The sequence below is a fragment of the Gekko japonicus genome, unplaced genomic scaffold, assembly GCF_001447785.1.
Source record: "Gekko japonicus isolate JY-2015 unplaced genomic scaffold, Gekko_japonicus_V1.1 scaffold152, whole genome shotgun sequence".
Lineage (NCBI taxonomy): Eukaryota > Metazoa > Chordata > Lepidosauria > Squamata > Gekkonidae > Gekko > Gekko japonicus.
Window position 1 is genome coordinate 201,370 of NW_015168050.1, and position 17,420 is coordinate 218,789.

Genomic DNA, 17,420 nt, shown 5'->3' on the forward strand with positions numbered 1-17,420 from the left:
ACAATTGCATCGGTTCCCCCTTCTTGTCCTGACAACCTGGGATTGACTGTACTAGACCAAGGGGTTGAGCGGGGAGTAGGAGCAGTGGCGGAGCCACGATTTTTGTCTGTCATTGGCTTTGTAACCGGCCGTCAATGCGCAAACATAATGTGATGAGGGTTTGGAGGCTTTCAGGGCGGTCTACTCGAGCTAGTTCATCCAGCACCTTATCTGCCAAGCCCTCTGTATACTGGTCCATGAGGGCAGCCTCGTTCCAGTCTAAATCCTCAGCCAATAAGCGGAACTCAGTAGAGTAATGAGCAACAGACAGTTTTCCTTGTTTCAAGGCTTGGATTTTTCTGTTGGCAGTGGCTGCCTGCATTGGATTAGCATAGGCAGTTGATAACTGAGCGAGAAACTCTTGGAAATTTGACAACACTACCCACTAAAAAGGGAGTAGCCCATTTGGCGGCTTGCCCCTTTAAGTGGCTGATTACAAAACATACTTTAGTTTTATCATTAGGAAACTCCTAAGCTCTGAGTTCAATATATAACTTGCATTGAGCTAAGAAGGCTGGAAACGCATCCACATTTCCACCAAATTTCTCAGGTGGGTTTACAGGGCAATGGGGTGGGGGTGCCATGACAGCAGCAGCTTGTTGCTGAGCCTGAACAAAACTCACTACTTGAGTGAGTTGTTGCACCTGAGCAATTATGTCCGTTAGCTGCACTTGGCTTCCTCCTGCCTTGTCCATGCTGTGGGTGAGTCAGTGTGTGGTGCTGGCAATTTGTCACGATTGCTCTGTCGGGCCAGGCAGGGCACAAAAAATCCAAAAACACAGGCTGAGGTCAGGGCACCAGATAAGGCAGAGAAACGAGAGCAGAGTCCAAAATATCATGTCAATACACAGTCTAAGGTTACCGGAGCTTTGTAGTCAGAGTTTCAGAAGCTGTTGTCAGGAGTCAGGTTACACAGTCCAAAGTCAGGGAGCCAGAGAAACAATGTCACGCAATCTGAAGTCAAGAGCCGGGGAAGTCAAGAAGAAAACCAGGAGACAGGAATACAGGATCCAAGGTGCAGCGATTCGTCTATGCGATTAGTTGCCAGTACGAGTTGGGGATTCAAGAGAGCCGCCTTAAAAGCCCATTCCACTTGTTAACCAATTACCAGCTGCTTACAGAGTCCTGGCTCCGGTCAGTGCTCTGGACTTAGAGTACACTGACCACGTGTGGGTGCATCTTTACGCCGGGTGGCCATGTCCCATCACCTTTGTTCTCTCAAACAATTCACAGGTGGGGGGAAATCAGGAGGTGTGGTGCTTGTGCTTGGCTCTGCAGGAGCGGCTCCAGGTGTAAACTCTCCTGGTAGATGCTGCTCATCCTCTGCAGGACTTAGGTTTGGTACTTCCAGGGGTGTAGGGAGCTCGTTCTCAGACGTTGAAGGTACAGAATCCCCGGGATCAGGGTCCACTGGGTCGGGCTGCATGGTGGGCATGACAAGTTGTAACAGGCCAGGCCACTGCAAGCCGTGGCACCCAAGCCATTCAACCGTGGCCAGGTGGCTAAGCCCCAACTGTGAGCCGATGGGCATCCATTTCGCCCGCTGCACTGCCCAAAAGACAAAACTATGCCTGCAGATGAGGATTTGCCTCCACTCCAACTGGCCAGCAGGACCTGCAACGAGAGAACAATAAGCAACAGAACAAGAACCCAAGATAACTCAGAGAATTAACCTTCCTTCAAGGTCAGCCATGGGGCGCACATATGACTTGTACACTGAGGACCACCACCTACCCAAATGCTGTATGTCCTGTACTGGGTATCCCATGGCAGCGGCCATGAATGCAGCGCCAGTCGAAAAGGAATGGGTGCAGAAATGCACCCCAGCCAGCCCTAGCCTTCCCAAGGCCATTGAAGTAATGGCCCAAAATTGGTGCCTGGTTAACAGGCTGCCATCTTGATGTCAGAACAACATGCCACCTCCCCACCCCCTTGCACTAAGGCAAGCTGCCAAGGCAGAAACCAGGCACAACTCTTTCTCATCACACAGGCCGATGGTGACTAAGGCCCCCCACCTCCGATCGTCGGTCTTGGAATGCTGCAAGGTAAGGAGGGCCCTGTTGCCCATCAAAGAAACATCCCACACCTCCAGAGCATGTCTAGATCCATCTGCCTTGGACCACGCTACCAACTCACTTATGCCAAGGGTACCAAAGAAGGCCCCCAGTGCAGCCGCATGAAAAAGGCATGCCTCATACACAGATGTGCAAATATCACCCCAAATAGCCTGTAAGCCCGTCAGTACCACCAGGGAAATGGGCTGCCTGTTGTCGGCACGGGCCCCTGCCTCTCGTGACCAGCCCTCTAACACCAAATCCTGAAATTGCCTGTCACATCCGCAAGCCCCTGAGCCTTACTGGCATAGGCCACTACCAAGAGCAACCCCTTGATGGACCCAACGGCTAGCCCCTTACCTCTCATTGCCACTCAGAAGTGTAACAGGTGGTCCACGGACACTGGCCAGGATACCCTACCTCATTCCTAAACTAGGAAAACTGGCGGACCACACAGTCATATGCCCACTTCATGTCCAGTGCAATGGCCAGGCCAATTGCCCTATAGACCTCTGCCTTCCAACTGACCAAAGTTACTGCAGCATTTGCACCAGCTGCAGGTCGGCTTCTGGAGCCAGCTGACAGAATCCCTCCATCTGTTTATGAGAGAGAGCATCAGCCACCCCATTGTCAATCCCGGGCACATCTCTGGCATGAAACAAAATGTTACGATGAAGGCAGCGAAGTGTGAATGCCCACACCAAAGCCATGACCTGTGGCGATCTGGACATGAGGGAGTTAATGATCTGGACAACCACCAAATTGTTACACCAAAAATGTACGGGGTGATTAGCCATCATGTCTCCCCACAGCCACACCGCCACAAGGATGGGAAAGAATTCAAGTAAAGTAAGATCACGTGCCATGCCATCCCTCATCCATTCGGCCGGCCACTCCTTGGTGCACCAATGCCTTTGAAAATAAACTCCAAAGCCAAGCAACCGTGCAGCATCCGAGTGGATCTGCAGGCCGGCCTTCAATTGCAGCTCATTCCTCCAAAACGAGACTCCGTTGAAGGAGTCCAAAAACTCAAGCCAGACTCCCAAGTCGGCCCTAATTCCTGCAGTGACTCTGGCCCAAGGTTGAGGAAGATGCAGACCCCTCAGTGCATCACACAGCTGATGCAAAAAAGGCCTGTCCCGGGGCAATCCGGTTGAGATGCCCCACCAACTGCTGAAACTCCCGCAAGGCGGCCTTCCATTTCTGCATGAAATTAGCCACCCTTGCCCGCAGGTCCACCACCTTGGCCATAGGCAGCTGTGAAGCCTGCACAATGGTGTCCAATTCCACTCCCAGAAATGTCAGCCTCTGGGCAGGGCCCTGTCTTCTCATGAGCCAAGAGTACCCCCAACTCCTCTGCCAGCTCCAAAAATCCCTGAAGAACCTCACACTGCCCCAAACCCCCTGGAGCCATGAATAAAAAATCATCCAGGTAGTGCGCCACGGTAGGGATCCCCATGTGATGCCAGAGGGCCCACTCCAGGAACAAGCTAAAACATTCAAAGGCCGCACAAGATACAGAACAGCCCATGGGTAAAGCCCGATTCATATAGAATTGACCCTCGAAGTAAAACCCCAACAACTCAAAGTCACTGGGATGCACAGGCAGAAGCTGAAATGCAGACTTAATGTTGCATTTGGCCATCTCAGCCCCAATCCCCCAGCAGCGCACTACCCAAACCGCCTGTTCAAAGGAGGTATACCTGATGGAGCAGAGGGAGCCTGGAATGGCATCATTAACTGATGCCCCTCATGGGTAAGAAAGATGGTAAATCAGCCGGTACTCCCCTTGGGCCTTCTTAGGTACAATGCCGAACAGGGAAACCTGTAGGTTAGCCTTCGGCAGGGCGGAGAAGTGTCCCAAAACCCTGCCCTCTGCCCTCTCTTTCTCAGTTTTTTGCCTAACTATGTACTCCATGCCCCTAATTGACGTCAAATTGGGCACCATGAAGGGGCCCATAGGGCCCTGACAGGGAATATGAAAACCAAACTTGAAACCTTACAACAAATACAAACAATCCTCCCACTTAGAGTACTTACTCAATCACTCCTCAAGTGCTCTCAGTTTTATGTGACTGGGCCCCTTTTCCAGAAGCAGGCCCCAGCCCACCAGGTACGGGTCGTTTACGACCCCTACAGGGCTTGCCCCGGAAACATGCTGAGAAGGGGTGCAGGCCGCCACACAGGGGGCATTCATGTTGGTACTGGCAGTCTTTCCTATTACAAACCCCCTGCAACCCAAATTCCCAACAGAGCTGGCGGGGTTGAACTACCTGCCCCGCAGCACTGTGGGGGTTGGCAGACACTGACTGGCACTGCACCAGGTGTCCACTGTGTGAGCAGTCACCCGCATCAGGGTGGGCTGGGGACATAATCTGTAGCCATAGTTGAGGGTGTACCTGGTCCCAGCGCATTGAAGGGTTCCTGGCTGCCCGCATTCAAAACTCCTCGTCATACTGCAGCCAGGCTGGGCCAGTAAAGCCCATATAACCCTTGTAAATGATGTCAAAATACTGAAATAAAGATGCCACCCACCAGGGCTGTGCCTTTGCGAGGACCCCTGCATAGACCAAAAACCCGGCTACCCAGTTGGCCCAGGTCCAATCCACCCTCATCTTCCTAAGCTTCTCTTTCTCATCCAAATCATCTTTGTATTTCTTTTCCAATTCCTGGAAAAGGAGGGTAAAGACATCAACGTATTTGCCTTTGCAAATCTTCTCCCTGGTAGCTGGTAACAAGTGATCCCCCAGAGGCAATGCCACATCTCCGAATGGGAGCTCTGAAGCTGGGGTAGCAGCATAAGATGCACCACAGGGAGACGGGGAGCCCCATCACTGACCCAGCCCAGTAGGTGGTTGCCCATACCACCCTCCTTGGGGCCCTTGCATGGGCTGCTGCGCCGGCACTTTTATTGGGCCTCCTTCCTCTAGTTTTGCCCCCTTAGAGCGAGTTCAGTCCAAATTTCTCAGAGCAGTTCTTCAGGTCCCGAGGTGTGTATCAAATACACTGATCCGTCTAGAGACAGGTGCTATATGAGTGGAAGCCAAAATTACTTTAGCTTCACTCCAGTATTGGCCTAAACTAAATCTCCATCCTCAGGGACTAACCCACTTGTTACTCTCAGACAACTTTCAATCCAAATGGCTGAGAGCACTTCATAATAAATTATATGAGTTTGATTTTTCCCCCAAAGCTATTTTGAGTATGCGTTTGGATGTAGCAAAATCAACCCTAAAACAGAGAATGATGGACATGGAGAGACAGACTGATCTCGGTAGATGTCCTAAGTTTAGAGCCCCAGATTCTGTCAAATGTCACTTGCAACCCATGTCCTATTTATCACAGCTTCACCTCACAGGCAGCTGGCCACTTCTGATTCCCTCAACTGTCATTAGGTCTCTGCAGTCCCCTGTAACTGGTGTTTTTTTTTAACCTCAGAACACTGACCTCTGCAACTGACCAGTCAGAGAGTGGGGGGTGCAGGGAGGCAGCTGCCTAGCAGCCGCATAGGAACCAATGGGGGGAGCACTTTTTACCCCTTTTGACCCACTTAGGGGTTGAATTTCTAAAAATCCCTTCTTAGTGAGCACCTACACCATGGTAGGAGCGCTCTCTCTGAATTTGGTATCTCTAGGTCCAGCGGTTTGGCCTGGGCGTTGATTTTACAGTGAGGGGATTTTTCTCCCAAAGCGATTTTGAGTATGCATTGGGATGTAGCAAAATCAGCCCTAAAACAGAGAATGATGGACATGGAGAGACAGACTGATCTCGGTAGATGTCCTAAGTTTAGAGCCCCAGATTCTGTCAAATGTCACTTGCAACCCATGTCCTATTTATCACAGCTTGATACAAGTAAGTTTAGGAAAACCTTCACATTAGCCAGATGTGAGGCTTTCCCCTCCGCGATGCTTGAGGGAACTGAATATAGACTTTGTCGATGCAGCTCAGGAAAGATAGACACTATTGAGCACATGATGCTCAGATGTAACTGGTATAACAAGATCCGTGACAAATATATTACTCCTCTTGTAACAGATATGGTGGGACAATCAGGTGTTGAGCAATGTAAAAAGATAAAGGTAAAGGTTCCCTTCCTCGAAAGCCAGTCGAATCCCACTCTAGGGTTGCAGTGCTCATCTCCGTTTCAAAGCCGAAGAGCCAGCGCTGTCCGAAGACGTTTCCGTGGTCATGTGGCCGGCATGACTAAACACCAAGGTGCATGGAATGCTGTTACCTTCCCACCGAAGTGGTACCTATTTATCTACTTGCAATTTCTTGCTTTCGAACTGCTAGGTTGGCAGGAGCTGGAACTAGAGACGGGAGCTCACTCCATCATGCGGCACCCGGGTCTCGAACTGCTGAACTACTGACCTTCCACCGTCTTAACCACTTGAGCCACCGCAGCTCCTGCTGAGCAATGTAACCGATTGTTAATTGTTGGGACCCGGACAATTACCCAAACTGTGGCAAAATTTTGGGTAGCATGCTACTGCATCCGAAATACACGATCAAATATATAATAATAGTTGCCTAATAGTCTCTGTTTTATGTTCTTCTTTTACTTTATTACGCTCAACTGTATTTTTATAGAGTTTTATTTTACTGTCCTAAATTCAGTTATATGAATGTTATGAATGTTATATTTAAGCATGTGTGTTCTATAGCTTGTTGCCGTAATAAATGCCTGACTGACTGGCTGACTGACTGAATCTTGTCTACTTAAGACATCGAATTGCCAGTACTTGGATCTCACAATTATTTTTCTCTTTTCAGGAGGAACAATCCAATGTGAACCTTTCCAAATGCCGTAAGATTCAGCATGAATTAGAGGAGGCTGAGGAAAAGGTTGATGTTGCTGAGTCCCAGGTCAATAAACTCAGGGTGAGGAGCCAAGAGGTGCAGAAGAAAGTTGTAAGTGAAGAGTAAACTCACCAAGAAGTGTCAAAGTGACTGAAGAAATGCACAAAATGTGACATTCTTTGTCACTTTTAACTCCTGTTTATTTTGTTATCAGTTTCTAGAAAATAAAGATTAGTAGATACCTTGGCAGTCTGAAAAACAAGTGGTTTTTGTGGTTTCCTTGCTGTCTCGCATTAAGGACTTTTGTGTTGCTTCATGTATAAGCTTAATGAGAAATAGATTGTCTAACAGTTCTGAAAAAGCTGCAGTTTTAAAAACCTATTAATCATAAGCCTTTTTGTTGTTGTTCAGTCGCACAGTCGAGTCCGACTCTTCGCGACCCCATGGACCAGATCACGCCAGGCCTTCCGGTCTTCCGCCGTCCTCTGAAGTTTGCTCAATTTCATGTTCGTTGCATCGATGGCACTGTCTAACCATCTCATCCTTTGCCATCCCCGTCTTCTTTGATCATAAGCCTTACAAAGAAGTAAAAACATTAGTAACCCATTCCTACATGGAGTTATTTCAGTCTAAAGCTGCTGTTCTAAGAACACTTAGGTGAAAGTAAGCCATACTGACTAAAATGGAACATATTTCTGAGTAAACACACAGAGGCTGGCACTACAAGCTCATTGATTTCGTTAGACTGGCACAGGATTGAACTTATGAAACTTTTATTCCTTTATATCCCACATTTTGACCATTATATTTATTTATTTATTTGATTTTATTTTATTTATACCCCACCCTCCCCGCCGTAGCAGGCTCCAAGCTCAGTATGGCTTACCAGTAATGTGGTTTGGTAATTTTGAATTCTAGACTTAACAGACTTATGAGGTGTCCTTTAGATGGTGATATATACTTCAAATATGATGCTACACCCTGCTTTTGGAGTCCCCCTGGTAAGCCCATGAGCTGAGGCCCCGAACGTCTGTCCCAAAGACCAGCCCTCAAGGCACCACTGCACTTAACATTGGATTCCTAAGAGATCTCCCATCCATATACTAAGCAGACCCAGACTTCCTTAGATTCAGCAAGGCTGCTGAGTCATATGCCTTTAAAATATACTGGGATCAAGCTAGATTTGCTTTCTCTCTGAGAGAGATTCAATTTTATTTTCATTATTTGATTCAGTGTGCTTCTTTCTTCACCAAATTTAATCATACATATTAACAGAGTAGTGTTAGTGAGGAAAAAAGAAATCCTCCTGTTCAGGTAATACCCCAGCACTCACCAAGTGCAGGATATTCCACCTAAAAAGGTAAAGGTTTCCCTTCCTTGAAAGCCAGTCGAATCCATCTCTAGGGGGCGGTGCTCATCTCTGTTTGCAAGCTGAAGAGCCAGCACTGTCTGAAGACTTCTCTGTAGTCAGAAGACTTCTCTGTAGTCATGTGGCTGGCATGACTAAACACCAAGGTGCACGGAACACTGTTACCTTCCCACCGAAGCAGTACCTATTTATCTATTTGCAATTTCTTGCATTTGAGCCACTAGGTTGACAGGAGCTGTGGCCAGAGATAGCCTACTTTGAGATAAATAGCAGAGTCTATGGATTAATCCAGCGTGGAGAAATTTCTGTAGAGCACACGTATTCAAGAAAGGAATGTTTAATAAATATTTACAAAGCTGTTTAAACAACATCCTGGCTAAAGCTTAGGAGGCTTAATTAATTTTACTCAGGGGTCATTTCCTGCGGGAGCGTGGCAAAGATGCGCTCCAGCAGAAAGGAGCCCGAGGCACCCCCCGCTGCCATTCCTGGCCCGCCTGCACAGGTGGACGGGCCAGAGAAGCCCTGCAGAGCCCCCCGCCACCTGGGGGGATTTAAATGCCTTTCTTTCCCTTCCCCAGATGGGGAAGGGAGAGAAAGGCATTCTACGCATGCCTGGGTTCCCTGCCCGATCTTCTCTGGGTGCCCCGCAGCCGCGGGGCACCTGGAGAACATCAGGGAAGGAACCCAGGCATGTCTGCCTCCCTGTCCTCCCCTCCCCTTTTCCAGCCAGCCTCAGCCATGGAGGGCTGGCTGGAAAAGGGGAGGGGAGGTGGGCAGACATCCCCCCCTTCCCCTGAGCCTCTGTCTCTGGTCTGTACTTTGTTTATCTTCTATTTCCCCTATCCACATCTTACATGACGATTTGTTTTCCCACTGTCAGATATCCATCAGTTGTCGTTCCATATTCCCTTTTATTGCACTGACCACAGTCCCCTCTATTGTGAAGTTCTCTTCTGCTAGTGTACTGGCCCTGTTGCTGGGACGTATAATTTTAATCCTGCTTTGTAGTTTTCTTTTCATCCAGTCTCTTGCGGCTACAGATTTTGGATGCAATCCTAAAAACCCATTTCTGAAAGTAAGCCCCACTGAATGAAATGGCACTTACTTCTCAGTAGAACTGCTTAGGATTGCCCCCTTAGTCTTACACAAAACAGATTTCTTCCAATTACACTTCTTCAATTTGATTTCTTGAGTGCCAGAGCACAGTATGTATGAAGCCACCCTCTCACACCTTTCCTCCTTGCCAAATTATTTATAGATTAATGCATGGAGCTGATACATCTAAATCTATTCATGTCAAATCTGAATAGGAAGCCTGCTGGAAGCCAGACTGCCAAAAAGGTTTTGACCTAAGACAGACGAAGAGGCTGCTGTGTATGCAAATCGCTCTCTATATAAGTAGCCCTGGGACCAGCCTTTCATGTCCTTGCTCTGACAGCTTGAAGGTAAGACTGTGAGGAGTTTGAGTTTAAAGAAGTGGAATCACACCCGGAATTCCTCATATTTGAGTACATTGCTGCTATTTTTTACACTTCTATACAGGGACTTCCTGTGTCATTAAAGGATTTACAGTTGGCTGCTATCCATTTTGCTCTGCAATATATTACTAGAGCTTTGGTAAAGCAATAAAGGATTTGTCTTTTTTTTTTTTTTTGCAGTATTGGCCAGCTGGACCCGGCATTGCTATCTGCCTGGTACCTAAAGAAGGTAAGACCCTGATTTACTAATCCTCTGGGAGCAGTTAGATACCCAATAGGAAGGAATTTGCATGTTTCTGGGTGGACAAATTGCTTCCTCTCAGTGTTTATGGATCATGTACAGCTATATCATTATTTGCATTAAACTTGCATTCCATCTAACAGGAGGAAGTCTGCTAAGGTACTATTTTGAGATCACCAAAACCCTTATCATCCCTTCTGATTAAATATTTGCACGGATACAATAAAAAAATGGACCATAACCATCACATCACATACTAACACTTGCAAATACCTGCAATCAGGATGCCTACATAAAGGGCATGGGATGGTTTACAGACTGCTAGGAATGATTTTATCTGAAAGTATGTTATTTTTATTTGAAGTCGGAACACAAGAAGTACCAGTACAATCAAACAAAAGTCTCACTTGTTGGGCATACAGAAGGATACCAAAAAAATTATAATTAAAGGAGGCCCCAGGGTAGAACTACTGAATTAGAATTCATCAGGGAGCTTGGTATGATCTCATTAGGTCTCAATAAACTCAAAGGATTCTCATCACAAAAGTTTTATTAGATTAGCCAGTCTAGCAAGATTTATCACCTATTACTGCTGTTGACAATGGTCACTTGTTTTTAATTTAGTTTCAGGAGGGTAGCCAACCTGCAGTAGAAAAGCTAGATCTGAGTCCAGTAGCACCTTAGAAAACAAAAATCTTGCTGGTCTCCAATGTGCTGGACTTGAATCTATCTCTTGCTTTTAATTTGTATGCAACTGCAGAGAAATTACACAGACTGCCTCTTGCATTTCATTGTCTTTGGATCCCACTGTTTACATTTCATTCTTTATCTTGTGTGTACCTACCTATCTACTTACCTGCCTGCTAAGATATTTCATCCATCTGATAAAATAGATTAAATTATGAATGTTTATGCCCTATAAGATGCAAGAGAATTCTAAAAAAGTAAACAAGTAAGCAAACTCCCCTAACTCTGATTACAGCAAATCAGGCTGAACAGCTCAGTTTGCATAAGCCTGCAAGAGATGGGTTCTGATCAGTCGAAATCTCAGTTCTGGATCTCCTGTCAGTCCAGTCCATTAATTATGTGCATAAAACTGAAGAAACTGCACAACCCTCCCTCTTGAAACTCAAATAACTCCTGGCTAGTTCTAAATAGGGTAGATACAAATGTCCCAATAAAAATGTATGACAATGGGAACATTTTATTACATTTTAATCAAATCAATATTCTGTTTTAATTTGTATCAAAAAGTAGCTTTGCTGTACTAACTTTGATCTCAATTTCTCTACAGAATATTTAAAAAATACTTATTTTCCTAGATTTCTCATCATACTTTAGCCCCAGCCACTTCTTCCATGCTTTGCTCTTTATACCATCAATGAGAGACTGTGGGCCTGTCATGCTCTCTCAGGGATGTTGTGAGGATGCCTTACAGTGTGATTAAATGTGATTGTCTGAGGGAACAGACAGCCTGACTGAACAAACACCATAGTCATGGACAATATCATTACATCTCATTCTTAATGTGGCTTATATCTGGACAATGGAGCCATGAACAGACTGGCAGATCTTTTTACAAACCTGAAAAACACTCCAGGTTTTGCAGAAAAATCTGAAACCTAAAAAATAAGTAAACTGTGGGGTTAATATCCTCCAAAAGAAGTGCCTGTAGATTTAAGAAAGGAACGCCTTCAGTGGCTGTTGCTAGGCAGCCACACAGTACTGCCAGCTTTGAAGTCTTCATTTCTGTCAGTAAAAGGCAGGGGGATGAGCAGGGCTCTTTCCAGGGCAGTTTTGGCCTTTGAGGGCAAGGTCAGACTGGGAGGGAGAAAGATAAGGAAGAGGCAATCTGCCTACTCCTGCCTGCCTCCTCATGGTCAAGCACCCCCCTACTTGGCCAAATGCCACCTCCTCACCATGTAAGGAGATTGGGCAAGCTGGATACCAGTGCCCTTAACTTGGGTGGACCAGGTGCTGGCTCCCATGCCTTGTCTCACACAGGGTTCAGGCAGCATTATTTATTTATTTATTGTATTTCTATACCACCCTCCCCTGGAGGGTACAACATAGTTTAAAGCACAGTTTCACAGGCATATATAAAATTTAGTCTAAAACCCATTAACATTACACCTTAAGAACATTCTGATGGCATAAGTAATTATTAATTCTTATAGGGGGGCAGATCAGGGCCCGATATGATGGTAAACCGTTGCTATCCTCAACCATAGGCCTGGTGGAAAATCTTTGTTTTACAAACCTTGAGAAACTTTCTCAAGTCCCACAGGGCATGGATGTCACCAGGTAAAGAGTTCCACCAGGCAGGAGCCAGGGCCAAAAAAGCCCTGGCTCTGGTCCAGGATAGCCTAGTACATTCTGATCTTCTGCGTGCAAAGCTCTCTGGGGGATATACCAGGAGAGGTGGTCCTGCAGGTACACTGGTCCCAGACCATGTAGGGACCATCTTGCTTCTGCTTTCTGCCACAGGGCTAGCTCAAAAGGTATCCTGGTGCCCACAGTGGCCAATCTACCCCATGAGGATGAGAAAATTGAAAGGTCTGGCAGCAGCCACTGGGTGATTTGTCCAGTCCTCATAATGGAGAAATGAAGGGTATAGATGAAATAATAAATATAGTTGAAGACTGGGGGCTGATAAAAGGAAGGTTGGTTTATGAGTAGGAAGGAGAGAAGGAAACAGGGAAATGTGAGGTTATGGAAGTTGCCAGGAAAGAAAAAGGGAAAGGGATACATGGGGAAATGAAGTGCCCCTTGTAAGTCCTTGTGGGTTTCCACCGGTGCAATTGGGCCTGCTGTGTCTGGCCCCATGCAACTGGGCAGAGGCTGCCAGTGGCAGGGAAGGAGGGAAAGATTAAGACAGGAAGGCAGATAGACAGATAAAGGTAGGTTGTCTTGTAGGTGGGAAGGAAGCAGGAAAGGAAAGAAGATATGGGAGCTTTCATGGGAAAGAGAAAATAGTGGCGGCGTGGTAAATGAGATAGCCCTGCAAGTCTTTGTGTGGTCCCCCCCACACACACACACACTTGTACAGCACCTAACTATGTAGTATGTGTGAAGTGTATGATTAAATGAACAAGTATAATCTATCCTGAGTGGAAATGGCACTGGAAATAATTGTAAGAAGAAAAGTATTTCCACTGTTTTATGAGATAATTTATATTTTTCTTTCATTCAGTGTTTCATTGGCTGAGCTGTGCACTATAAATCACAGCCATGTCTTCCGATGCTGAGATGGCCATCTATGGGCCAGCTGCTCCTTTCCTCCGCAAACCAGAAAAGGAGAGAATTGAGGCACAGAACAAACCCTTCGATGCAAAGAACTCTGTTTTTGTGGTGGACCCTAAGGTTTGCTATATGAAGGCCACTGTCACAGCCAGGGAAGGTGGAAAAGTCACAGTCAAAACTGAAAAAGGGGAAGTGAGTAAAATGCAATAATGAAATATTATAATTGTTTCCTCTCTACTTTCTAAGATGATGGTAACTAGTCTTTTGTTTCCTTGTCAGTCTGTGAGTGTGAAGGAAGATCAAGTCTTCCCTATGAATCCTCCCAAATATGACAAGATTGAGGATATGGCTATGATGACCCATCTCCACGAGCCTGCTGTCCTGTTTAACCTTAAAGAGCGTTATGCAGCCTGGATGATCTATGTGAGTATGCTTTAAAGTAGCATTTCTCTGCCCCTTTGTGGCGAAACTGGGCTTCAACACCCATTCCAAGAAATTCAGTATGTGTCCATTGTCCATAGGGTTTTTCTGCTCTTTTGGGGGGTGGGGGAGTAACTGTTAGCAAATATATCCTTCCCCATCTATTTAACGGCTTGGGCTTATCAAAGACAATAGCATGACAAGCAACAAGCACTTTATTAATCACATTTTATTGTCATTTGGTCAGATGAATTACTCGCATAGTATTCATGCCATGGATCCACCCCACCCCTGCATTTCTTGCCTACAGTAAGCTTGGAAATAATAAGTTTTTAGACTATTTGATATAGTATAGAGACAATCTACAATATCATCATCATGTATCATCTAAATACTAATAGTGAAGTCTGCAAAATCTGAGCATTCTTAAATCCAATGACTGGAGCTGTGAACAGGCAAGAAAGGGCTTTCTATAAACCTGAGAAATGCCCCAGGTTTGCAGGAAAAAGTGCAATCTAAAAAACATACATTGGAGTTTTTAAAAACCCAAAAATGAGAAAAGGAGCACCTACAGCTTTAAGCAACAGAGTCCCTCAGTGTCTGTTGCTAGGCAACCACAGCATTCCAAGCTTGGCTCTGTTGATAAAAGTCAGGGAGAGGGGGCAGGGCCCTTTCTAGGCTTATTTTGGCCTTTGAGGGAGGGCACCTTGGGGCCAGGCTTAGGTTTGCCAGCTCCAGGTTGGGAAATCCCTGGATTTTGTGGTGGAGTCTGAGAATGACAGGGATTGGAGAGGGAAGAGGCTCAGATGGATATAATGCCATAGTGTACACCCTCCAAAGCAGTCATTTTCTCTAGGGGGTCAGATCTCTGTCATCTTGAGTACAATTGTTATTCTGGGAGATCTTCAGGTCCCAACTAGAGGTTGGCAACCCTAGGGCTGATATCAGTCTCTGGAGGACTTGATACCATCCATCTTGCATGACTCAACTAGGGCTGGCAGCTTGCTACTGTTCAACCACAGCCACCCTATGAAAGCCAGTGTAGTGCTGCAGCTACAGCATTAGAGTAGGGTCTGGAAGATCCAGGTTCAAATCACCAGTCTTCCATGGAAGCTCACTAGGTGATGTTTTGCCAGTAAGATACTTTCAGGGCTGTTGTGGGGATAAAAAAGTGGAGAGAAAAATTATGTAAGTTGCTTTGGTTCCCACTGTGGAGAAGGGCAGGGTATAAATGATGTAAATAAATAATAAATATAGCTGAAGATGGGAGGCAGATAAAACGTAGATAGGTGAATGGCTGAGAAGGAGAGAATGAGGCAGGGGAAGGGGAGAGGATATGGGGGTTGCCAGGAGGAGGCAAAGGGGAAATATGGTGGGGAGGGTGATACAGGGAAAAGTGATGTACCCCTCGCACAGGTCCTTGAGGGTTCCCTACAATGCAAGTGGGCCTGGCCCAGTCATAGTATTCCTAGGTAAAGGATGCTAAGGGGGGCAGGCTGAAGACAGAGGGGCAGATAAAGATAGGTTGGCTGTGAGAAGGTTGCAGATAAAGATAGGTTGGTTGTGAGAAGTAGAGAAGAAAGCAGGAAAGGGAGAGGGGTTATGGGGGCTTTCAGAAAAGGGAAAGAAGAAATAGTGGGAGAGAGGAAAATGAGATTCCTCCCATAAGTCTTTGTGGGATCCCACTTGTAAATTATGTTTCCTATTTCTTACAGACGTATTCAGGGCTTTTCTGTGTCACTGTCAATCCCTACAAGTGGCTGCCAGTGTACAACCCTGAGGTGGTAAATGCCTACAGGGGCAAAAAGCGTCAAGAGGCTCCTCCTCACATCTTCTCCATCTCTGACAATGCCTATCAGTCCATGTTAACTGGTGAGTAGATTTATATCTTTTTGAGTTAACATCCTTCCCAGTCAATATAGCAAAGAAATTCCTTTGTCATGCAAATTCATGAATTTTCCACCAAAAATTAATGACACATAAAAGAAATGAGGTAACCAAAAAGGCTGAAGAAAGAGGTTGCAGGGGGATGAGAGGGAAAGCTGAAGACTGAGGAGCAGATAGGCTGTGGTCAGACATGCAGTTTGATCCAATGTGGCTGCACCTCTAATTGTTCCAGGGTTTTTTGTAACAGAGAATTGTGATCAGACTCACCCCTTTTAGCACTCTTCAAAGCACTTTCACCCCGTCCTTGAGCGATCAGACGCAGCAGCAAGGGAGTGGGTCCTTCAGCCATTATTTAGTTTGTCCTTTGAGCATACACACAAGCACTGATAAGCCTTTTGGAATATGTAGTTTATGGAAGTGTCAATCATTTCTTAAATAATTTGTCCTTTGAGCATGCACACAAGTGCTGATGAGCCTGCTGGGATATGTAGTTCACTGCCATCCTCACTCTCTAATCTTTTCAAGTAACCCCTTCCCCAAAGCACAGAAAAAAGCTGAAGAGGCGTCTTTCTTTGGAAGTTTTTATAAAGAAAACACATTTTGTGAAGCCCCTGTGTGTGTCTGGGGGGGGAGATGTGAATATGCAGTTATGCACACTTTGCTAACTAGTTAAAAAAAATGGCGGCCGGAAAACAAGAGACCAGTCAGACTTGCCTGATGACTTGGGTGCACAACAGAGCAATCACACAACAGGAAATCCAGTTTGAAACCAGCTCAGCCCAAAAGGGCCGGACTTTCACATGTATCAAAGAAACACACAGTAAAGGGGGAGGGATGGGACACAGATGACCAGGACACAACAGACAGCTGTTGCTGTCTGATCGTGCATTTTAAATCTGGAAGGGAATAGCAATGGATCAAACTGCATGTCTGATCACAGCTCTAGATAGGCTGTTGGGTGGGAAGGAGAGAAGGAAGCAGGAAAAGGGGAGCGGCTATGGGGGCTCTCAGGAAAGAGAAGAAGAAATAGTAAGGAAGGGGGAAGTGAGATGCCTCCCACAAGGCCTTACAGAATCCTGCTTGTCAGAATATATTCAGGAAGTTATGCATAATTGGGAGAAACTTCTATACATTAAATCTTATCTGTAAAAGCCATTTGGGAGCAACTGGAAAAGAATCTGATTCATACCTGTATACATTTTGTAGGCAAAAAATACCACAAAATTCATAAATGACATGGATTCTGCATTAATGAGTCACTTCCTTGGGGAGATGAAATTCCTTCCACCCATTTGTTCAGACTCTGCTTAACTTTCTTTCTGCATCCATTTGACTCCATTTCCTCCTTACTCCCTCTCTTTCCCCCATCATCTTGCTTGTCCTTCCTGCCCTCTTGCTTATTAGCACGTTCCCCACCCTTGGGCCCATGCTCCCCTCCCCTCCATTGCCCCTATGGTATTTTGTTATATCCTTCCACCCCTGCTTCATTCTCCACCTCTGTCCAGTGTTTCAGGATGCTACCTAGTGTCCCCCCCCTTTTGCTATTCCATTTTTGTTAGTTTTTAGTACCCCTTGCCATTTTTTTAGAGCCAGTTTGGTGTAGTGGTTAAGTCCGCGGACTCTAATCTGGAAGAACCAGGTTTGATTCCCCACTCCTCCACTTGCACCTGCTGATGTGACCTTGGGTCAGTCACAAGCTCTGGCACAGCTGTCCTTGAAAAAGAGCAGTTTGTGTCAGAGTTCTCTCAGCCCCACCCACCTCACAGGGTGTCTGTTGTGGGGAGGGGAAGGGAAAGGAGTTTGTAAGCCGCTCTGAGACTCCAAGTGAAGGGCGGGGTATAAATCCAATCTCTTCTCTTCTTCTTCTTTTTATTTTTCTTTTTTTAATT

General features: G+C 46.1%; 1 protein-coding gene across 1 annotated transcript in view; it reads left to right on the forward strand.

The window, feature by feature from the left end:
* Nucleotides 1-9,665: 9,665 nt before the first annotated feature.
* LOC107113081 (myosin-4-like) overlaps nt 9,666-17,420 on the forward strand; it is a 34,257-nt gene continuing 26,502 nt past the window's right edge. Inside the window, exons 1-5 of the mRNA XM_015414336.1 lie at nt 9,666-9,707; nt 9,921-9,969; nt 13,175-13,416; nt 13,504-13,647; nt 15,360-15,516. Of these exons, the coding sequence (XP_015269822.1) occupies nt 13,213-13,416; nt 13,504-13,647; nt 15,360-15,516 (505 nt within the window). The 5' untranslated portion in view covers nt 9,666-9,707; nt 9,921-9,969; nt 13,175-13,212. The remainder of the gene's footprint in view (nt 9,708-9,920; nt 9,970-13,174; nt 13,417-13,503; nt 13,648-15,359; nt 15,517-17,420) is intronic.